We start from the raw sequence: 24,196 nt of genomic DNA, 5'->3' as shown, positions 1-24,196 counted from the left end.
GGAAGAGCAGAGTGAGTTAAGGGGAAGACAGGCCAAAGTGAAGTCTGAATGGAGGCCGACTCTAGGGTCCTTTAGGCCATTGTAAGCATATGATTATTGCTCCGGAAGGTCACTCCAAGGTCCCAAGTAGAGAATTGTTGAGGCTGGACTTGTGAGAAATCAGTCTTATTTCTTCTAAGACTTCTTGGTTGAGAAAAACCAGGACTCAGATTAAAGAACTCTGGGAAACGGGGCAAGACTTTGATCTACTGGCCAAAATATCCACATCCCACATCTGAGGGCTTTGGGTTTGGTGGCCTGGGCCAGCTCTTTATTTCGGATTCCTGCTGAAGCATCCCCTAGGGAGTAGTGCTGATTCCTGAAGTGACTGGCTTCTGGTAACTGGTATGGAAGACCTAGGTCACATTTTCTGTTCCCAGTTTGACCCTGGCCCAGTCTTACTGCCTGCAGACATGTGGGGAATAAGCCAGTGATTGAGTAAGAGATGTCTTGCTCCCAGTGTTTTTTCACTTTATTTTTCTATGACTCTTGCATAAATAAGACCAAAATAATCTAAGCCAGAGAATTTTGTGTCTTGGACAAGGGTAGGAGGGGGAGACTGGTGAAATGTGCTCAGATGCTGTGTATGGTTTTGAAGATATGGACTGTATTTGTTGACTAACAGGATATGGGGTGCCACAGAGAAAGAAGAGTTTAGAATGGTTGGGTAGTTTTGGACTGAATCACCAGAATGATAGAATTGTGGCTCACCACAACACAGAAGAACACGAACAGTAAGGACTTTTCTTTTGGATGTGTTATGTTTAAAATCTTTATTTGACTCAAAGTGGTGTCCAATCTGTGGTCTGGAGAAAATAATGGCTTATTATGAATATGGCTGTTGTCAGCTAATACGTGAAACAGGATGTGGTCATCTTATAGGATGATCATGGAGCTCCGCCTGGCTATAGCAGGCACTCTTCAGTTCTCTGCTTGGTTCTGTTCATCAGCAGCAGTCAGATTCTAGGCAGCCCAAAGCCCATCTTCCAAGTTGCTGTCTGCTTCAGAGCTTGAGAAAAGCAGTAGAGACGCTTGAAAGGTCGAGAAGGAGGTGGCTTAAAGCCAACATGTTGGTTTGTGCTGGGTGTGCCATGTCTAGGCTTCACCCCATGATTTGTGTATGTACACCAGGACACAGACCGGAAATAATGCATCATTATTAGCCTGGCTATGAGAAGGTATGTTCATGACACTTTAAAAATGTTGACCCTGATGCACAAGTAGATACGTTAATACCCTCAAATAATAGACATTGATGCCATGTGGATAGCTTCCCCGTGATGCAACTTTTGTTCCACTGATTTAAGCAACACAGAGATTAGGAAGAAATTGTGTTTGAAAAAAGATGGCTCATGTGTCTGCAGTGTTGAGCCATTTCATTCTCAAGCAGTACGTTTTCTTGTGCTTCAACCACAAGAAGACCAGTGGAGTTTTGCTTGTCTAAAAGATACATTTTTAGTAAGTATTTGAAATTCATGTGGAGAAAATGAAGTATAAATAAATAACAGAAAATTATTTAAGAAGCCTTAAGTGACAATTACTTGAAAATAACAGATACTGAGAAAATAATACCGAAGTTATATAACTGCAAGCAAATAATGTTGCTAGTAGAGTCAGATAATATGTCAGGATAAGAATACTCTGAAATAAATTATTTTTATTTATATAACCAAAAAAAGGAAGACTTCATGTACTTGCCAGTTGCTACAAGATAACAAATATATATTTTAAATATTTTGAATGGATGAAAAGACATAAGAATTCTAATGTCACATTCCATAAATCAACATTAAAAATAAAAGAAAAAATACTTTTATGTTTTAACAGAATAAATTTTTAAAAGTTGTTAAAAATTTGTAAATTTGTTTATTTCACTAACTTACTGAGCAAGCGTGCTATTTTCATAAATGGGATTAAATAGCAGATCTGATAGTGTTACAATGTTCGCTGTGAAAAGAAAATTTATGTATGAACACTATTTACTTTTGTCTGTGGTTTCAAAAATAATCCGCAGCTTTAAAAATAGAAGAAGTCAAAATTTCTGATTCACGGTATCTTCTTAGGTTTTTGGAGTTTATTGTACCTTTATCTAAATATAAAATATTTAGAAAGTTATACAGAAATTGATTTTCTGCTTTCTCTCAAAGTAATAAGTGAGTTTTAGGCTTTTTCAAGAGGCTGCTGAATAGTTTTGGAATCTACCATCATGGTAGAAACACTGGGCCGAAACAGAATGTAAAGAACGTGTGGGTGAGATGTATAAACTGTGGCCGTCCTATTTCATGCAGTTACTGTATTTGTGTCCCAAGACACAGTTAACATTTTTGGGTAGATGTTAATACTTTTCCTGAAAAGTAAAATTACATACTCAAAGAAGATTGGGAAATTCTAGGTTAAGCATTATGTTTTTAGTAATTTTATTTTCAACCTTTAATTTGAATTAATTATAGGCTTATCAAAGAGTGGTAACAGTAGTACAGAGTGTTCCCGTACACCCTTTCCATACAAGCTTCTGCTAAAAGTTAACCCTTTCATAATAAGAAGTTATTAAAATGAAGCCTTACCTCTAATATAGGAGTATTCACTATGTTATCAACCTTATTGGAATTTCATTGATTTTTCTGCTTCATTGTATTTTCTGTTTTAGACCTCTAGCATAAAGTAATCATTCTGCAATAAAAGGAACTAGAATTCCTTCGGTAATAGTTGACTACAGATCAGACATTTAATATCCCGCTCAATTGAAATGGGAAAATGCAGCAAGTAAGGAATTTTGGGGAGATTATTTAGGCTTGCCCAAATGACAGAGGAATCAAACTGGAGCTAGGGCAATATAATCATTAACACAAAGGATAACAATGCATTTTGACCCATAAAATAAAATATACAGTGCATGCTGATATAAATAAACAATGAAATAAATAAATGAGAGAAAAGTGACAGTCCTTTCCTATTGGAGAATTTCAATTAATTAGGATGGAAGGAGAGATGAGAATAGTCACTATTAGGAAAATACCACATTAATAACTATGATCCCCTAATGCGTACTAATGTTAGTGGGTAAAAGTTTCAGGATAATGTGGTTAGTTAAGACTTGTACCATCGCTATATTTAATAATGTTTGGAAAATTTGCAACTTTATAATGGAGAAATCACACAAGCACTACCATAACACAGACAGCATGGCACAAAAGACGTGCCAACCCTGTGCTGTGCTTCCTGTGATACACTAAGGAACACAGCGTCTTTGAAGTTTTTGTCAGTAATTTTTGGTTATAAAAAAAAAACAACTGAAAAGTACCTGTATTGAAAAACATCCTAAAAAATAGCTGTTACTCTACAGAATATCAGCTTAACGAAAGACAGGGATTCAAGTAATTCAAAGTGTATTTTTAAACATGGTACTTGGCTTAATCTGAAGTGTTTTATTTATGATTTGAGAGCCTGGAGGAGAGAGAGAGAGAGACACAGAGAGAGAGAGAGAGATACAGAGACAGTGACAGACGTAGCTTCAGTCTGCCCAGGTACTCACAATGAAACGGCCTGCACTGGAGCAGATGATAGGAACATAATCCAAGACTATGCGTGGGTAGCAGGAACCCAGTTACTTGGGCCGTTGCCGCAACCTATGGCAGTTCATGTTGGCAGGCGCATGGGGTAAGGCACCAGAACGAGAACTTAGAACTCCAATGCAGCATGTGGATCTTGTCTGCCAGGCTAAATGTCTACTGCTTAAAATGTTTTGGATAGTATTTTGACTGAAGGACTGCTCTGAGGAAATCTGTAAAAAAAAAAAAAAAACCATGCATATAGATAGAGAAAACACAGAACAAGGAAAATCATACTTCGTTAGTCTGCACTGCCTTAAAGCCCATATCAGTGTTTCTTTGATCATTGGTCCATAACCTCAGATAAAAATAGACATGAGATTGGGTTTAGAGCTAATACAATGCGTGAGGTGCTATATCCCATATCGGATGTGCATCCTGGGAGGCAGCAGATGACGGTTCAAGTGGTTGGATCCTTTTCATCCGTGTTGCAGATCTTAAGTTCTCAGCTCCTGGCTTTGGCCTGGCCCAGTTTTAGCTGTTGTGCACATATGTGAACAAGTGAATGAAACAACTTGCTCTCTATTTCTCTCCCTTTTTCCTTCCCCCTCCCTGCCTGTGTCTCTCCATCTCTTTTTCTTTCTGCCTTTCAGAAAATTAAAAACAACTAAAATTGGGGGCAAATACTAAACATGAGACTTCGAGACTTCCCTTGTAGTCAAACATCTGCAGTCTGCAATTTCAAACACTTATTGAGAAGGAAGGAAAGTGCAGTAACATTGCCCTTGCTAGATAAAGGATGAGGGAAAGTGGCAATGGAGAATAGCAAGCAAGGAGATAGAGGGAACAGGGGCGTGCGGGAGATTTCTCGTTTTAATCTTGAGTTCCTCACAGAGGGCTCAGGGACTCAGCTGTCATGTGGGAGGAGGAGAAAGTTTCTCAAAAGTAATAGGGATTATAATTACCATGCTGACTGCAAGAATGGAAAAGAAGCTAGCAGGGAGAGTATGCGCACAGGAGCTATCTTTAGCGCTGTTGGAAGTTTCACACTCTGAAACTGTGACAGAGGACTATATCTTGTAATCTGGCAAATATAGTTCAGTCACCCTCCTCCTGTTGCTATCTAAAACAGAGAAGACAAGTGAGGATAGAGGCCCTTTTGACTTCCCTCTCAATGGACACACAGAAACACACAAGCTTCAACTTTCAATATGTTTAATCACTATTAATTCATGAAGTGTTACTTGGGCTACAAATCCTGGCCTGTATTGAACATAGTTTTCCTTAAACCGGAGTCCCTATCTGTGTATATAGATTAATATGTGCTTTTCCCTGATTTCCATTGTATTGGGAAGTATGACTTCTTTTCTCGAATACCTGTCTTTCCTTTCCACCCTAGTGCTCCCCTCCCATGTCCCTCTAGCGACCTAAACAGCAGCAAGTTGGACAAATGCCTGACATGTGACTGGCTACGCAGGTGTACATGCTTGCTCATAAATTCCCAGGTGCGTGGCCCTGTGCTGAGCAGCTGGGGCTGGTGCTGGTCACCTTCCTGATGACCCCTTAGCCCAGAGCCTGACATCAGTGTTGAGGCCACACACACACACCACTTGGACCTCCTTTAGGCACTTTTCTGAGTGTGGAGCCCCCCCATGTTCCATCAGGCACCTCTGACAGGAAGTCCCATTCCATCAACAACCCAAAGGCAACTTTTTGGGCCTATCTAGTAGGCTGAAGGTGGACCCAAAAAAAATTGGCGGATACCTTCTATGTCAAACACTGTCTTGTGTGTGTGTGTGTGTGTGTGTGTGTGTGTGTGTGTGTGTGTTGGTGGAGAGGGTATTGTGGTGACTCATACCTGGCTGTTTCAGCCAATTCTTTTCCCTTGCCTCATACATCAGCATAGGCTGCTGTTTTGCTGACTACTGTCTGTGAAGGAATGTGCAACTTCCTGCTGCTCATCCTTCTGAACTCCATGGAAAGGCCTCTTCCTGTGTCTGTCCCACATCCTTCCCTAGCTTCCCCTTCTGGATGTGAACAAACTACTTGCTTGCTCTTCCACAACCCTCCCACCTTACACAGTTGCTTTTCTTGGCTATAGTATTTATTTGCTGGAACTGCCATAAAAAGATACCAGAGAATGGGTGGCTTACACAACAGAAATTTATTTTTTCTCATAGTTCTGGAGGCTGAAAGTCCCAAATCAATGTTTGGTTTCTCCTGGGACCTCTCCCAGGCTTGCAGATGGCCGAGTTCTCACTGTGTCCCCACATGGTCTTCCCTTAGAGCGCCCACACCCCTGATGCCTTTTGTGTGGCTGTTTCCTCTTCTCAGGAGGACAGCGGCCAGATGGCATTAGGACTCCCACTAACCATCTCATTTCAATGGAATCACTTCTGTACAGGCTGTATCTCCAAACAAACTACATACGGAGGTTCTAGGGTAACAACATCAACATGACTTTTGAGGGAACCAAAGTTCAGCTCAAAACACATGTGGAGACTTGGTGGTCCTTCCTGCCTTTCTCTAACGTCAAAAAAGTTTATCTCCTACATGGCTGCAGATAAGAATGTAGGTACTCATAAGGAAGGGAGAGGACATGCTTCCTAAACTCAACTCTTATTTTTCTTTTACATAATTAAGTGTGTAGTAAAATTTTCACAAACGCATTTTATGAGGTATATCCAAAATTTTGGCTAGCTGAGAAAGTTTTTCCTGGGAATGCATAGTAACAAATCTGGACCTGGATTCTATTAAACATAGTTTGGGAAGTCTGAATGATGCTCTGGTCGGAATTCATCATCAAATGAATGCAAACTAAGGTCTTTGTTTTGTTTCTTTAAGTAAAGCTCTCAATGCCCTAGTACTAATGTAACGTATCTTTATATCCCATGATTCTGTTATATATAGCATATTCTCCAAATAACATGATGCTAAATATATTCCCTGGTTTCCGCCTTCTGCATCTTTTTTTATTGCTTTTCCCTCTGCTTTGAATTCATTTTTTCTCCTGCCTTCCTAGAAAATTTTGTTAAATCGAAAGTTCTATCTCCTCTTAACTATTTTTAAACTTCCCAGTTTAGTGTGATTTATCCCTTCTATGAACTCATAAAGAATTGTGTTATATAGTCTGTCACAGCAAGTATTATGATCCTTTAATATGTTTATGTTTTCCTACTAATTAGGCCATAGCTTAACTCAATGTAGAAACCATGTTTTACTCATCCATACACCTTCTTCTAAAAGATTTATTTATTTTTATTTGAAAGACAGAACCCACAGGGAGAAGGAGAAACAGAAGAAAAAAATCTTCCATCCATTGATTCACTGCCCAAGTAGCTGCAACGACTAGAGCTAAGCTGATCCAAAGCCAGGAGGCAGGGGAGTCTTCCACGCAGATATAGAGTCTCAAGTACTAAAGCCATCCTCTACGGTTTTCCCAGGCCATAAGCAGGGAGCTGAATAGGAAGTAGAGCAACCGGGACATGAGCTGGTGCTCTTACGGGATCCTGGATCCTGAAAGCAGAGGATTAGCCCATTGACCATGGCATTAGCCCCCAATTCATGTACATTAAAAAAAAAAAAAAACATTTTTCCCACATAGTTGCTCAATAAGCACTAGTTAAGTGAATGAGGTGGAGGATGCATCCACAATGATTCCTCTAGTCTGTTGGTCAGAGTTCTTGATGACCCATTAGGATTTACCTGCTACTCTGTGTCCTTCCACTAACACAAAAGTGGCCAAGAAATTAAAAAATCATTAACTTTTATCAGGGAAAAATAAGTGGAAGATGTGAAAGATTTCAGTGACTTTTAATGAAGCACTCAATCCACAATATACCGAGAGGGTGATTTAACAGGACACATTGACAGCCAGAACAGCTCTGCAAGATTCCCAAATCAAAGGAGAAAAGAGTAGTTAAGCTTTGGGGTTACCTTGTTTAATTCACTTCAGCACCACCTCCTCTCATTTAAACCTACTCAGACATTTCTCATTGGGTGAAATGGTATTTTTCCTTAATGTGTTTTTGACAGTATCTAGTGTGTGTTGGCAAATGGTTTGGAAGTAGGGTCCAGCATTCTACAATTAGTATTTAGAAATCTCTGGGCTGAATAGTGTGGTCTCTTTTTGATCACCATATTGTTAAAGCATCCACTTAAGGAATTGCACTCACAAAGGGATCCATTTAAATCTTTACATCCCATGCCAGAACTCTGACATATGGCTCTTGTTATTCACAGACTCTTACCTTTCGTTGTTAAAATAGGGGACTGTATCCATCAGTGACCTCTAGTTGTTTGTATTCAAATTGCCTGAAATTACAGGAAAGATTGGGTCTTCCTTATAGGCGCTGGCAAGCAGATTTTTTTTTAACACTAATAATATTTGAGACTCAAGTATATATTCTTGAAAATTTTCAGCACATGAGAATAAAAAATACATTAAAAAGAGATTCAAGTATATGAAACGTAGAATGGTATGAGTAATACTTCAGAATAATACAAGGAGCAAAAAGGGGGATGGTTGTTCAAATGGATAAAATACTATTGATAATTTTGTTGGTAGTTTTTACTTTTCAGAATATTAAACTGTATGCTGAATAATTCTGAAACATATTTCCTCTCCATGATAGGGAAAGGCAATACCAAATACATATATGATTTGAAGTAGCTTTAAAAATTGTGATTATTCTCAAAAAGATGAAATAAGATCAGGAGTTGTGGTGGGGAAATATTACATAGAGAAAAGCTGCTAACCTCAGAACTACTAAAATTAAAAATAAGTTAATAAAAGCTTTGGATGGTAATCTCAGGGAAACCTTGAGGATTTCATATAGCAGAAAGATATGCAACGTAAGTATAAAGATTAAAGGCACAGGAGATCAATGTTTGAGAGACACTATCAGATTTAGTGGAAGTTCCAGAACTGAGTTCCAGATTGAGCAAGTGGAGTAAAAGAAAATGATGAGAGACTCAAGTGTTGAAGTGACAGAATTTTCTGCGTAGGAATCACAACAAATGAAAGAATGATGAGGAAAAACTTTTGCTAAACAACCTTTTCTGGTAAATCCCTTCCCATGGTGTCTCACACTTCCCTCTCTTTTAAAAAAATATGTTTTTATCTGAGAGGTATAGTTAGAGAGAGAAAGGGATGGAGAGAAAGAGAGAATCTTTCATGCACTGACTTTTCCCCCTAATGAGTGCAATGGCTGGAGCTGGAGCAGTGCACAGCCAGCCTAGGGGCTTCCTCTAGGTCTCCTACATGGGTGCAGGGGCTCAAGAACTTGGACCATCCTCTGTTGCTTTTCAAAGCACATTAAAAGGAGCTGAATCTGAAGTAGGGCAACTTAAGGCTCAACTTTGTGCCTGTAATGGATGGCAGGGTTATAGACATGAACTTTACCTGCTGGGCCACAACACTGACCTGAGAAACATTATTTTTTTAAACAATTTTTAAAATTTAGTTTTGGAAAGACAAATTTACAGAGAGGAGAGACAGAGAAAGATCTTTCATCTGCTGATTCATTCCGCCAATGGTCACCATGGATGTAACTAAGTGGATCCAAAGCCAGTAGCTAGGAGCTAGGAGCTTCTTCAGGGTCTGCCACGTAAGAACTGCCCCAAGGCTGTGGGGCATCCTCTATGATTTTCCCAGGTCATAAGAAGAGAGCTGGAAGAGAAGTGGAGCATCCAGGTCTTAAGTAAACCAGCACCCATAAGGAATTCCAAAGCTTGCAGTTGGATTAGCTTGTTGAACTACCATGCCAGCTCCTCTGAAAACCATTCTTAAATCTGATACAGGGAGTGGGAAAAGATCTTCATATCACTCAGAGTTCTTAAAGTTATGCATAACTTGTTATTCATTTGTCTTGTTTTCACTATAAGAAATTTATGATGTGGGACTGACATGGTGGTACCGCGGGCTACTCCTCCGTCCTTTGGTGCCCACATCCCAGTTGGGTATCAGTCAGTTCCCAGTTACTGCTCCATTTCTCATCCCACTTCCTGCTTGTAGCCTGAGAAGCAGTGGAGGATGGTCCAAGTCGTTGAGACCCTGTACCCACAATAGGGATCTGGAGGAAACTCCTGGCTCCCAGGTTTGGATAAACTCAACTCTGGCTATTGCGACCATTTGGGGAATGAACCAGCAGATGGAAGCTCTCTCTCTCTGTAAAAAAATTGCTTTTCAAGTAAATAGTAAACATCTTTTTAGCTAGAGGTAATGAATCCTGAAACTTACAATAGAGAAGGAATCTGAATTTAAAAAGTTGAACGTTGAGTCTCAATAGAGATTGGAATAAATGAAAAGCACATTGAGAATGGAATGTAGGGAAAATCATATCTGTTTCCTCTGTAAACTGCAAGTAAAATATTTTGGTGCATTCCAAAAAAATTCTGTGATAGAACAAATTAAAATGTGCTGCATTATTGATAAATTAGTGTTCAGTAGGAGAAATTATTGGAGCATTATGGAGAAGGCAGTGCAGTTGTAATATTTCACTTGACTCTGCAGTATATTGAATAGAATCCTCTTGCAATCTTCCCAATAATACAATTGCTGTTTGTGGGTTCTTCATTTCTAATCCGTAGGTATAGGTTTATTTATAGCTCAAAAGTAATACAACATATAAAATAACCAGACACTTATTAATATGTAATCTAAACATTTTCTTTTTCTTTTTGAATTTTCTTTACTTTTTAAATTTTTTTGATCTACTGAAAGTTAATTGGCAACAACCAACTGATCACAAGTCTGAACACTTCTTGCTGTCTTTCCTCTGACCTGATTCACATATTTACTTTACTAAGCTTGCTTCTTAGGCATGGCTATTACAGAACAAAGCAAAAGAGGAGTTAAAATATTACAGTGATGTGAGCAGCCTTAGAGATGTTCAATTGTTTTCACAAGTGTCTCGCAGAAGGAGGAATAGGTCACACTCACAGTGATTCAGTAATAAGAGTTGACAGCGTTTTAGTAAAAATGAAAAATCTTTGTATTAAACTCAGGATGGAAAGTATGTATTTTCAACTTTCATTTTTTTGGTAAAAAATTAAGCTATGATAAAATGCTAATAATGGCATTTGATTTCAAGAGTCTGTGAGTTTCTCTCTTTTTTTAAAGATTTATTTTCATTAGAAATGCAGATGTAGAGAAAGAAGGAGTTACAGAGAGAAAGGTTTTCCATCTGTGATTCACTCCCCAAATGGTCCCAGTGGCTGGAGCTGAGGCAATCCAAAGCCAGGAGCCAGGAGCTTCCTCTGAGTCTCCAACACAGTGTAGGTGCAGAGTTCCATGGCTTTTGGGCCATCTTCTACTGCTTTCCCAGGCCACAAGCAGGGATCTGGATTGGAAGTGGAATAGCCAGGACACAAACCGACATCCATATGGGATCCTGATACTTGCAAGGTAAGGATTTAGACACTGAGCCATTATGCCAGGCCCTATGAATTGCTTTCAGCAAACAGTAGCACTGTTATCCAAGTAATAAAGGATATTGTGTTAGGAGTTTAGAAATACAAACATGGACGAATCATGATAAAATTGTCTATTGAATAGACTTGATCTGATTTCTGATTAGTGTAGAGCAACACACAATTTAAACTTAATATGAAAATTTTAAATGTATTGTAAAGCTGCCTTATGGAATACCTTTTATTTTATTAATAAAGACTATTTTAGGTATGGTAAGATTTTTTGCATACATTAAGAATAACTCAAGTGAGAAACTTGAAATCAGCAAAGAAATTCCTATTTGTTTTTATTTTTGAATGTGCAAATAAGCAAATCATTTTTAGCCTTAAAAATTAGCGTGTATTGACCACAGCTGTACTGAAAAGTACCAATGTTTTATAAACTGAAGATATGTTTGTTGAATGTTTCACTACTAAAAACACAGTACAGGATTTTGAATGTTTTTTTTTACCATAAAGACATACTGAATGTTTCAAGAGATAACTGTATTTATCATGATTGGACATTATACAAAGTAGAGAGGTACCATAATATCACATAGCCCATCAAATATGTTCCCACAAGTAAAAGGTACAGATGTTACAATAGAATGTAAATGCAAGAAATTTGAAGCCCTTGACTAGAGGTTACATGGCCCTCAGGAAGTAAGTAGGCCATGTAAGTAAGTAAGTAAGGGGATGCAATATAGCCACACATTTTTATTAGTGCCAAACAAAATGGTTGAAAAAGCATGAGATCTAAGTTCAAGTGCTGATAATGCAGGTTTATTTAAGCGTTTTTTTTTCTCATGACAGTTGAAAAAGTAGAGGAAATTTAACAAAATTTTACAGGGTGATGATTATTAGAAATTAAAGAGGTATTTGAAAACAACATGTTGAAATTGTTTCAGTACAAACCAACTTTAAGGGTGATTAAGTTCAGTCACTAGTTTGAATTTAGCTTGTGAGATCTTTTTCATTTCTTATTGAAATAGATGACTTTAAAATGGTGGTTGTGGTTTATGTTCACTTTTAACAATATAGAAAAGTCTCCCAGCATTTCTTTATTCTCTTCATTTCCAACAGAATGTTTTGAAAATGGCTTGCCAGTTCCACCTAGTGGTAGAAACTTATTGTCCTTGACATATGTCTGCAACTTGTAACCTATAAATCAGATTTATTTTTTGATGTGTGAGAACTGAAGTTATGGTAGTTGTGCTAAGAGGAGAGCTGAAGGAGCCTCTCCTGAGAGACTGAGGGGTACTAATCTTATACTTTATCCCTTCTCTTAGCTAGAGCCCTCAGACACTTTGCTTATTTGATAAAATTTCAGATGAGCAAGACAGCTGTTAATACATAAGTTAGATACTAGTGGTTTACTGTATGGCCTTACCTCTTTTAGAAACTGTTCAACCTCATATTCCTCTCAACCCACAAACTAAAATGCTTCCACTGACATGAGCTGCTACTTGTTAAAATCACTTATTTGATCTACAGTGTTCAAGTAGTAGACAGCATTGATTGTAAAACCATATTGCAAGATGATAAAACAAAGTATTTCAATTATAAATGAGGTAGAAGTTCAATACTTGCTAATAGCGGGTTAATTAAATGCATGCATGTTTACAAGAGAAATCCTGTGAATTGCATATTGGACTTCATAAAATTCAGTGAAAGTAGAATTAGGATATGTAAGTTTGTTTTGGTGTAGAATATACTACAATCTAGGAATAGTTTTTTATAATGTATATTTCCATTACTTTCTGGAGATAGCATGTATACATGTATTTCATTTTGTTTTTTTTTTTTTTTTGCTGCAAAATGAATGTGTTGATTCTATTTTAACTAAATTTAAGCATTTACTCACTTGTTTTGAACTCTCGAATTCTATGTTTCATCAGAATAGCAAGTTGATAAATGTATTTTCTGATCTTCCTCAACACAGAGCCACAACAAAAAATATTTTGTTTGGTTTAACTTCTTTATGCTGTTGGGTCCGGAATTTATCCCACTGCCTTGAACAGAGGAGTTCCACACGAGATCGTGCAAAGGCAAAGGAACTTTATTGTTAGCGCACTAGGTTCCAAGTCTCACCCAGCGCAGTGGAGTCTTGGCAAGGACCCCGATCATACATTCCACATAGTTCATATAGGGTTTTGGCTGCAATTCCAGGGATGGGCCACTGATTCTACAAGCAAGCATTGGCAAGATTGTAATTGGTCAGTTTCTATTGCCCCGGCCACCCTGGTGGTCAGTCTCTTTTATCCGTGCCCACCCCAGTGGTGAGCCTCTATCGCCATGACCACCTGATGAGTAGGGATCTTTCAGGTCTCCTCTGATTGGTTGGCTCTGTCTAGGGTATGTGGTGACCCACTTCAGGGAAGCAGGTGCCTCAATTCTAGGGCCTGAAACTTAGGTCTAGCCTGTGTGAGGCCTGTCCGTGCTGGTCATGACTTTACCTTGATTCCCTTGTAGCAAGTGAAGCTCTCATTACAGAAGCCAAACTTAGCGGTCAGCTTAACAATTGATCAATCAAATCATTCTATCATTTATTGTTTGTTCTAATTACCATTACTTATCCAACCCTCTACTAATTGCTATGTCTTAACACCTACATGTTTGTTTTAATTGCCTTATTACTAGTTATTTATTTAATGCTATCTCTTGACCATAATCTCTGTAATCACCTAACGTTCTTTTAACACTTACATATTTTTGCCATTAACTTAGCTTTATTTTCTTTATTGCTAGACATTCCTTAATTTTTTAAAATTGTATTTCTTTATATTATCATTTTATAATACAGTTCCATAGATTGTGGGATTTCCCTTATCCCCTCCCCAATTCCCTCCCTCTGCACTGAGTTCCCCTATATTATTACTATAGTATAGTTCTTCATGCACAATCATATGTCCATCATTGTGGGCATGGACAACAGCGACAGAGTCCAGCATCCTCTTGCCACGATATAATAAACAGTTTCATTGGGAATCCATCTTTGTCTGGAAGTAGAGATGCATACTGCAATGCATCCCCACATCTGGATATGATAGTCTCCATTACAGAGTTACTATATATATCCCTTAAGTGAAAAGCCACAAGACAAAATCAACAATAGGAAGAAAAATAGAAACTTACAATACCATGAAGTTAAATAACATGCTGCTAGGAAAGTGCCCCCAGCTAAACTTGCCTTTGTTTTTGAAAATGGAATAAAATTCTTCCATGTAAAGAAAAGTTGAAACAACATGTCTCTTCCAAACCTGCCGCACAAATGATACTTAAAGATGTTCTCTTGACAGAGAAGAGGAATAGCACCCACCAAACCCAAAGGCAAATGAGAAGAATATTCCAGTAAAATAACAACAGAAGACTAAATCAATGAAGAACCCATTGCTAAAATGATGGGACCAAATTATTCCCCATTTATATTAAACATTCATTTGTTATTGAACTATTTCTTAATACTACTCCCTAATACTATTTCTTGTTACTATCGTTCTAGTGCTATTTACCTATTGCTTAACACACTATTCTCTTGATTTATCTATCTCTCAGCACACTTTAGTGCTACTTAGCTCTTAGTTTAGTTCCACAGTCTCACAATGCATGTGTAAGTCTAGGTAACAGACTTTGCCAATGGCAAAAATTCCAGTTACAAATGATGCTTTGTTGTATGGTGAAAATGGATATTATGCCAAAGATCTCTTGTGACAAAGGTGCTTTTTACTCCCATTCCTATGAAAATAATTTAATTTGATGATAAAGATAAGAAAGGCAACTAGAATGACACACTGTTCAATTTTAGTGAGTTGAAAACTTACTACTTTTCATGTATTTTAACTACATAACCTAGGATTGAAGAGAACAAAATGTACTAGCAAAATTAAATCTACCACTTAAGATGGAGAAGTAAGTAACACATAACATTTTAAGAAGTGGATTAATTTTAAAATGCAGAACTTTTTTTTATAAAGATTTATTTCTTTTTATTGGAAAGTCGGATATACAGAGAAGAGAGACAGGAAGGAAGATCTTCCATCCACTGATTCACTCCCCAGGTGGCTGCAGCGGCTGGAGCTGAGTGGATCTACTGCTTTGCCAAGACACAAGCAGGGAGCTGAATAGGAATGGGGGCCGGGGCTGCCAGGTCACAAACCGAAGCCAGCATGAGATCCCGGCACGTGTAAGGCAAGGACTTTAGCCACTAGGTTACCACGCTGGGCCTAAGACATAGCTTCTTAATGCCCAGGCTGCTCTTTAGTTTACCTTGAGTGTAAACTATCTGTCTGTCTGTCTGTCTGTCTATCTATCTATCCTATCTATCTACAGGAAACTAGAATGGGGAGTAGAGTTGGGAATCGGGTCCCAGGTACTCTCATACGAGACACAGACATCCCAACGATGGTTTAATTGATGAGCTAAATGCCCTTCTTCCAGTCATTTTCTTATCCATGTATGGATAATGTGAGTGTTAAAAACTCTGCTTCTTCTAACACTTATTTGGTGTTAATTTCACAAAACATTCATTTAGAAAAATAAGGAATTGTAGAATAAAAAATATTTAGGCTATTAAAGATGCAAACTGCATTGCTGGTTAGCTCAACACATTTCTAAAATGAGAGTGAAGTAGATAGTATAAAATAAAACTTTACCACAGTGTGTATGGACAGGAAATTTCAGGTACATCCTTTGTTTCCTCCTTTGGGAAAATTTGATATGGAGAAACTTTTAAAAACAACATTATTTAAGGTTCTTCTACTGCATTCAGAGGTGTGTATTAAAATACAATTCTGCAATGAGTAGGCCCAAGTACTTATTAGCTAATAACCCGTGTACCACTTGGTTGATTACAGTGAAGCACAGGAGACTGATATAGGAGTTAATTTGCTTTCTGGTAATAGTCATTTGCCTTGAAGGTGTAATCAGGGATTAACGAGGAATGTGCAGCTTGTGTTTGCAAGAAAAGAAAATCAGTTGTTAAAATTGACTCATGCAAAATCTAACTGGAACAAATAATGTTTTTAATGTGGGAACAATAAATAGAATTTTAAAAAAAACAAATATTTTTAAACTAGTACCTACAATAGTGACAGGGACTTTCATATTATTCCCAGATAGGTGATTCTTTTTTTTTTATTAATTATTTTGCATTATGTGACAGTTTCATAGGCTCTTGGAATCCCCCCACCCCTCCCCACGCCCTTCCCAACTGGTGGGTTCCTCCTCCTTGTTGCAGCATTACAGTTCAAATTCAATCAAGATTCTTTCTTTGCAAACATATACCAAGCATAGAGTCCAGCTACTTATTGTCCAGATGGATTGAACAGTTTCTTGGGGAGACTATTTCTGATCTGAAGTTAGAGCTGGTAGAATATCATCCCAATCAATTAATTAAGGTTGAGGAGAGAGATAGATGTCTCTAAAACAGTCCTTCCATGAAGAAACACATAACGATGGGCATTTCTTTGGCCAGGGTAAAGGAACACAGAGAATCATAGAGTAATCCAGTCTCAATGAATGGGTGTCCTGAGAGAGTCGATTGCTTGAAAATGTTTGGAAATCTTTCAGCTGCTCCACAAGGCAAAGAACTCTAAGGAACTATAGGTTATAAGCCGTACCACTATGAAGTAAATAGAGTGGAACAGATTTCCTGGCTAAAAGTCAAGACATAGATACAGATACCCACTCTGAACTTCTGACATTGTTCCCATCTTTACGAGACAGCCAGTTACAATACTGCTACCTTCATGAGAGTATTATAACCAGTTAGATGCAGTCCAGAGAGCTGTATCAACCCTGAACCAGCTATCCTGGTGTGGTAAGACTGGAATTTCAAGCTAAGTGGCTCTTGGCTTGTTATGAATAGAACTGGACATGATTTTAGAGAATGTGAATAGCTGAAATTGCCTGGCAGACAGGCCCAAAATCTGCATGGGTGTACTTTTTGTGCTCCACCAGACTTTCTGTTCCCTTTCTCCTAAGTGATTATTTACCACTTTGCCTATGATTTCCTTTTTCTTTGTTTTACTCACTAAACATTTGTTTAGAATAAAAAAAGAATAGACTCGTTATTTATCCTAGTAGTTAAAGTATCCATCCCTGCCACACAGGTTCTGCTCTTGGTTCTAGCTGCTGATTTCAGCTTCCTGCTAATGCACGCCCTAGGAGACAGAGATGGCAGCACAGAATGTTGGATTCCTGCTACCCAGTGAAAGCTCTGGCTTCTGCACAGCCCCAGGCATTGTGGGCATTTGAGGAATGAAGCCAGGAATAGGGATTCTACATCCTCCTCCTTCTTCCTCTTCTCTTCTTCGCTCTCCTCCTCCTTCTTTCTCTCTCTATTTCCCCCCTCACATCCCCTCAAGTAACATTTAAAAATTTTTAAATGCGGAGAGTAACAGGGCTGCTTTTTCTTCTGCGTTGTCCCATCCAAGGTTGTCATGAGGTTTTAATACCTCATGAGTGTGTTATTGGAAGTGTGAAATCTTTTCAGGCCCTTCATTCAGGAAAAGTAGAGGCCAAACAGATTCATTTAGACACCAAGCGTATAAAGTCATTCTACACACTTAAGGCTGAGTTACAGAATAAGAGAGAGGATTTTCCACTTGTTGGCTAACTCCTCAAATGGCCACAATGGCCAGAACTGAGTTATTCTGAAGCCAGGAACCAGGACCCTGGTTTTTTTTCTGGGTCCGCCATGTGGGTGCAAAGTCACAAGGCTTTAAACCAACCTCTGCTGCTTTCCCAGGCTGTAAATGGGGAGCTGGTTCTGAACTGGTGTAGCTGGGACTTGAACTGACAGCTATATGGAATGCCAGCACCAGAGCAGAGGCTTAGCCTTAAACATGCAAATTTCAGATTTTAACATATACATTTGAAATGTTTACAAAGTCACATATACATATGCAAATTCATATTATATCTAGTATATAGTATATAATTATATATATAATATAAAATATTCTCTTCCTATCTACATTTATTACATATACATATTACATTTATTACATATACATATACACATATGTATATGTAATTTTCTCTCCTCTTTAGGACATATATGTATGTGTGTGTATGTATTTATGTTATATATGATTGTATTTCCTTATCTGGGACCAGATTATCTATCATGATGAATCTAGATATCTTTTTCTGTTTAATTTTTTTAAGTTTTCTTCATAGCAAGTATGGCAAGTATTTTTACTGTTATCTATATCGATGTGTGTTTCTTTTTCTATCCATAATTCTGGTAGGCATGGATTTTATTTCAGATATTTTAGATTGTGATATTTTTCTCTTTTCTACCGGAAAATATTTTCAGGTAAAACATCAGAACATGTGCAGAAGTTGGTCCAAACCGCCACAACTGTGGTGTATCATTACAGTAACCTGCGCTGGTCATTGTCCCTTTTCAGTAGATTCTCAACAAATGAGCAGGGTGTTTTTTGTAAAGGCTAAGTCAGATTGTTTTACACTCGCCTTCAGAATACTTCAGCAATTGTCAAATATCCCAAAGAGAATCCTAAGCTGTTGGAAAACTGCATGAAGTTCTAGAAGACCCCTTTCCCTGATTTCATTTGCTCTTAGCCCTGCCTGGCATTCCTGTGCCTCAGAAAGTTATGTGTGGCTATTTCTGCCTGGAATTATCTTCTCACAGTTGTCTGTGTGGTTGTTTGTTGCCTGAATCGTGGCTTTTATTCAAATATCACTCCCCCTGTAAAACCTCCTTTAACCACACTATTTTTTTTTATTATACTCCCTAAAAGGTTAGCCCTCCCTGCTTGAGTTCTGTCCTCCACTTGCCATTTCTAGCACACACCATCATTTGCTTTTTTCTTTTATTGTTAATCTTTGATTACGAAGCCCATGGAAAACAGCATCTGTGTCTGCTGTAGCCTTTGAATCTACAACTTTTGCTGAGATTTCTCAAGTGCTCAAATCATATTTCATGTAGAAGGGAAGGAGTAGACACACCTCACAGTGTTAATTGAAATTACTAATGGTTAATATTTCTTAAGTATATAGCATGACCTGAAAAGTAGAAAGCATGTAGTTATGAAGGGCTGAACTTACAAAGTCTTGACTATTTTTTAGAAGCTGTGATGAAATCCTAAAGAAATAATGCTTCCTGAGGTGAAAAGTTCCTCCATAAAACGTTTTAACATAAAATGGGAAGACAAGAAGCAAATGATTTAAGGAAATTCATCTGAACTCTCCCTGTGTGACTCTATCCATTTCTGCTCCTTGCCAAGTTGCCACGTTGTGCTCCCATTTTAGCTTCTGGAATTAGATTTACAATTTTTTGGAACAGCTTTTAGTACCCTTACGTGACAGTTGTTTGACCCCATACTGCCTCTTTAATCTCAAACAATTTCTGATGGATTACCAGCAGTGTTAACAATTCTAACCTTTCAGACAGGGTCTGTCTTTGCCAAATCCATCTTGCCAAGTAGCTAACTGGATTTTTGATTGCCATGGGCAAAGTTTTCTTTGTTGGTATAATCATTCTGAGGTATAGTAGTTAGAAATAGCCATGTGCATTCAACAGTAAGACTGTTTTATTTTTGTTTTCCCATTTCTAGAAATAGATTGCCATTATGAAAGGTCAAGATTTTAAGACCATTGCTGTTTACAAGGCTGATGAGGGCTGTTGAAATGAAGTCCAGAATTTAGCAGTAAAGGACATATAACAGCAAAAGAATAATGGAAGAGAGCACTAACTGGCTGCTTTAGATGATCCCAGTATCTCCTAAGTGATTTCCATGGATTACTGCATTTCATCCAATCTCCTTTTTACAGGAGAGATAAGGAATACCTAGAAGTTAAAAACTCACTGAAGATTGCCAAGTTGACTTTCAGATAAGGGAATCCCTCTGCAAGGTCCAGGCTCTTGACACTTCCGCATACTTCAGAAGGAGCAAAGCCCAAGTGGAAAATACATTGAAAATAATTGATTTTTTAAACCTACTGAGATTTTGAAAATGTTGATAACTGTGTTGTATCCCTATTATAAAAAAGTCATGTGTGTAAAAATAACTTTTCAAATCCTAAACATGATAGCAATGAACGGTCATCTGTTTTCACTCATTGATAATCCATAGAGGTTAATAACAAAATATTGTGATTTTTAATTTATTTATTATTTTCCTTGTAGGATACACAGTATTTGTGCTTCAAGATTTCATAAAATTTAATAAGCAAAAATGAAAGAGTTGTAAAAATAGAAGAAGCTATGTTATGCAGTAAAGCATAAATATGAGGTGTATATGGCTATTCTAGCTGCTATGCCTCATATTTATGCATTACAGCAAAAATGCAAATTTTTCATAAATTTAAATTTGTATTTTCTAAAATTATTGAAGTGATTGTGACAAAATAAAAGATCCCCAAAGAAAAGAAACCACACAGTTTCTTGGTAAAGTTTTCCTTTAATAAATAAGAAATATCTTTCAAAGATAGCTGAGTCAGTTTAGGCTGTTACTGCAAGTTATCATAGAGCAGGTGTTTGTCCTGGTGTGGGAATTTCAAAGAGAAGATCGCTGGCTTCTCATCGTGTTCTCACATTGGGATCTTCTCTATAAGGACATTAATTCATCCAAGAAAGCTTCACCTTGATTTGATTCTCTCTCCAGACTCAGCTGCAGTTACTATCACATCAGAATTAGGGTTTAACATATAAAGTTTTTGGGCAAAAAAATATTCAGCCTCTTACAGAGATCCTTGCTTTTATCACATTATATCTTGTAGAATGTTATCCAATTGGAAAAAAAAAAAAAAAACTGTTGCCATAGGAGTGTAGGTAGATTGTGTGTGTGTGTGTGTACTTTTTTTAATGAAATGAAATTGATAAGTTAAAATGAAGATGTCCAAAATGTTAAATACAAAGGCAAAATCAAATACCCATGGGGCCAAGCATATATATAAGAGACATGATGGATATGCCATAAAGCCTACAAAGCAAATCTTACATATGGGATGGACATGAAGGAATATACGTGGAGACTAGAATAAGATGTTTCTCATTTATTGATTATCAGAGAAAATGCTTTCATTAACTGAACCTTGAAAAGCTTCCACTTCCCAGGAATTGGCCATTTTAAGAAGGATGCTTGAAAAGTTCCTGGGAAACAAAAGACAAGTTTGTACCAGCCTGCAGCCCCACCAGCAGTGGAGTAGGGTTCCCTTTTCCCCACAACCTCGCCAACAAGTGTTGTTGGTGCTTTTATTCATGTGAGCCAGTCTTACTGGCGTTAGGTGGTACCTCATTGATGTTTTAATTTGGATTTCCCTTATTGCCAGGGAACTTGAGCATTTTTTCATATGTTTATTTGCCATTTGGGTTTGTTCCTTTGTGAAGTGTCTGCCCATTTCCCGTGCCCATTTCTTGAGTGGGTTGTTTGTTTTGACATTTTGGTTGTTTTGTAGCTCTTTGTATATTCTGGAGATTAGCCCTCTATCACCTATGTCGTGTGCGAAGATCTTCTCCCATTCTGTGGGTTGCTTTTTACTTTGTTGATTATGTCCCTTGCTGTACAGAAGCTTCTTAGTTTGATGAGGTCCCATTTGTTTATTCTAGTCTTGATTTCTATTGCTTTTGATTTCCTTTTTAGGAAGTAGAGACCTACCCCTAGATCTTGCAGAGTATTTCCAACATTTTCTTCCAAAATTTGAAGGTTTCTGGATGTAGGTTTAGATCTATTCAGTATCAAACAACTCAAAACCAACATACCGTATGATCCAGCAATAGCACTCCTAGGAATATATCCAGAACACTTGTTTTATGAGAAACCAATGTGCACTCCTATGTTCATAGCAGCACAATCAGTAATTGCAAAAACATGGAAGCAGCCAAAATGCCCATCAGCAGAGGATTGGATAAGAAAGCTATGGTTCATCTACTCCACGGAATACTACTCAGCTATTAAAAAAAACAAAATGCAGTTCTTTGTGGCCAAATGGGCCAAACTGGAAACCATAATGCTAAGGGAAATGAGCCAATCCCAAAAGGTTAAATACCACATGTTTGCCTTAATTTAAGATGATATGATGTTATGTATAACATGTTATGTTATGTATGTTATATGTTGTGTATAAACTAAAATTGAAATGTCAATGAGGTGGTCACAGAAGGTGGTTAAGAACTCGCATTTATTTTTAGCATATTGGTTACTCATTACTATGTCAATTAATTCCATAATGATGTAAATTTTTGCTGATGGTATGTTGGAGCTTTTAATTGATCGGGATGATACTCTGCTGGCTCTATCATCAGACCAGAGAGGGTATACCTAAGAAGCTGTTGAACTTGACTGGACAATAAGATGCTGGACTCTATGTTTGGTATATGCTTGCAATGGGGGAATCTCAACTGAACTTGAACTGTGGTTATGCAACAAGGTGGAGGAATCCACCATGGTGGGAGGGTTTGGGGAGGAGTGGGGAGAACCCAAGTACCTATGAAACTGTGTCACATAATACAATGTAGTTAATGAATTAAAAATTTTAAAAAAAGTTAAAGCAAAAAAAAAAAGACAAATTTGTTTTGGTACAAACAGTTTTTGAAATTAATGGATATGAGGGCGTGTTTAAAAAGTTGGTTGAAAATGCATATTCCAGAAAATTCAGGCATATCTAACTTTGCACCCGGAAAGATCCACTTCACTTGAGTTTTGCAGGAACTTTTTGAAGTGTCCTTGTATATAGAGTGCTAGTTTCAAAATGTTTGTGGAATATTGTAATACAATGTCATCACCAGGGCTCCGAGAACCATGCAGACATGTCTTCAAGCTGTACTTTGCAGGTCTCTCATTCTTGATACTGTTGTCTGACAGCTCTTTGTAGCCACACAGTCACTGCTTTCTCTTTGTGTGTGTGTATGTGTGTGTGCTGGTGTTGCAGGGAAGGCCAGCAGTCGCCAGAGCAATGGCAGAAGATGTACGGCAGATGCTCCGGGAATGAAGTCTACCACATTGTTCTGGAAGAAAGCACATTTTTTGCGGAATATGAAGGAAAGAGTTTTACATATGCTTCTTTTCATGCACACAAAAAGTATGTTTCTGTTTCAAGTGGAATTACAATAACGATCCAATAGCCATTTATGCCATTGAAATATAATTTTCTGAAATACAACCTGTACTGGTGCTTCTGAGTTCTATGTGTTCTGGGATAGTTTACATGATTATCAAAATATCTGTTAAAATTTTTTAGCAATGATACAATTTAGCATTTTAAGCTTTCATTTTTTGATATTTAACCCAATAAGAATAAACACACACAGCATATTATTCTTTACAAATCTTCATTTAAAGTATTGATTAAAAGTTTGAGTGATGATAACATTTGTAAAACTATGTATTAAAAAATTCCTGATGGTTGTCCTTGCTTTGGCCAGAAAATTCACTTAAAAAGTCAATGCCATCTTCTATTTAAAATATGAAACATTATTATTTTTCTTTTTCCTATTTGAGAAAAATATCCTTTTAAAAGATAGAAATGTATATGTACCATGAAAATAATGAATTATCTGCATCAGAGCACATTCAAATGACATTGTTTGGATTTGCAACACATCTGGCATATTCTATTAATCTTCTATTTGATGTATTCCACTGTAATTCACAATATGATTATATTTATGCAGATACATTTGCTATTTCCACACACTTTACTTTATTTATTTTGCATCAGTATTAGACACTGAAGTAACAGTATTTGAAGAGAAGGGCATTTGGTTTGAAAGTTAGGCTACCCATGCCATGTAGGATGCCCGTGTCCCATACTGAGAGTGATTCTACTCCCAATAGCATCTTACTTCTAATATGCACCCTGGGAGGACACAGTGGTGATTCAAATGACTGAGTTCCTGCTTCCCACGTGAGAGACTAGGAGTCAGTTCCTGGCCAGCTAGACCAGGATTGCCCAGGCTGGCTGTTGCAGGGATGAACCAGGGATGGGAGACTTTCTCTCCTTCTCTCTGACTGAGCCTCTCAAATAACCAATCTCTCTCTCTCTGTATATATATATATATAAATAAATATATTTCCTGAACAATGTTTCAAAACACATGTAAGAATTGTTTATGCAATATCTTACACTCAAATGTTGCTATCCTAATTCATCTGCAAGCTTATTTAAGAGAACTTAAAGTTCCTTTT

General features: G+C 37.6%; 1 protein-coding gene across 2 annotated transcripts in view; it reads left to right on the top strand.

Annotated features, from left to right (window-relative positions):
- KCNT2 (potassium sodium-activated channel subfamily T member 2) overlaps positions 1 to 24,196 on the top strand; it is a 354,431-nt gene that overhangs the window by 234,013 nt on the left and 96,222 nt on the right. For both annotated transcript variants that reach the window (XM_012929978.2, XM_058668959.1), the window contains exon 15: positions 22,941 to 23,090. In XM_012929978.2, the coding sequence (XP_012785432.2) occupies positions 22,941 to 23,090 (150 nt within the window). The remainder of the gene's footprint in view (positions 1 to 22,940; positions 23,091 to 24,196) is intronic.

This window comes from Ochotona princeps, chromosome 10 (assembly GCF_030435755.1).
Source record: "Ochotona princeps isolate mOchPri1 chromosome 10, mOchPri1.hap1, whole genome shotgun sequence".
Lineage (NCBI taxonomy): Eukaryota > Metazoa > Chordata > Mammalia > Lagomorpha > Ochotonidae > Ochotona > Ochotona princeps.
Note: the sequence above shows the minus strand (reverse complement) of the source record. Positions and strands in the feature narration are given on the sequence as shown.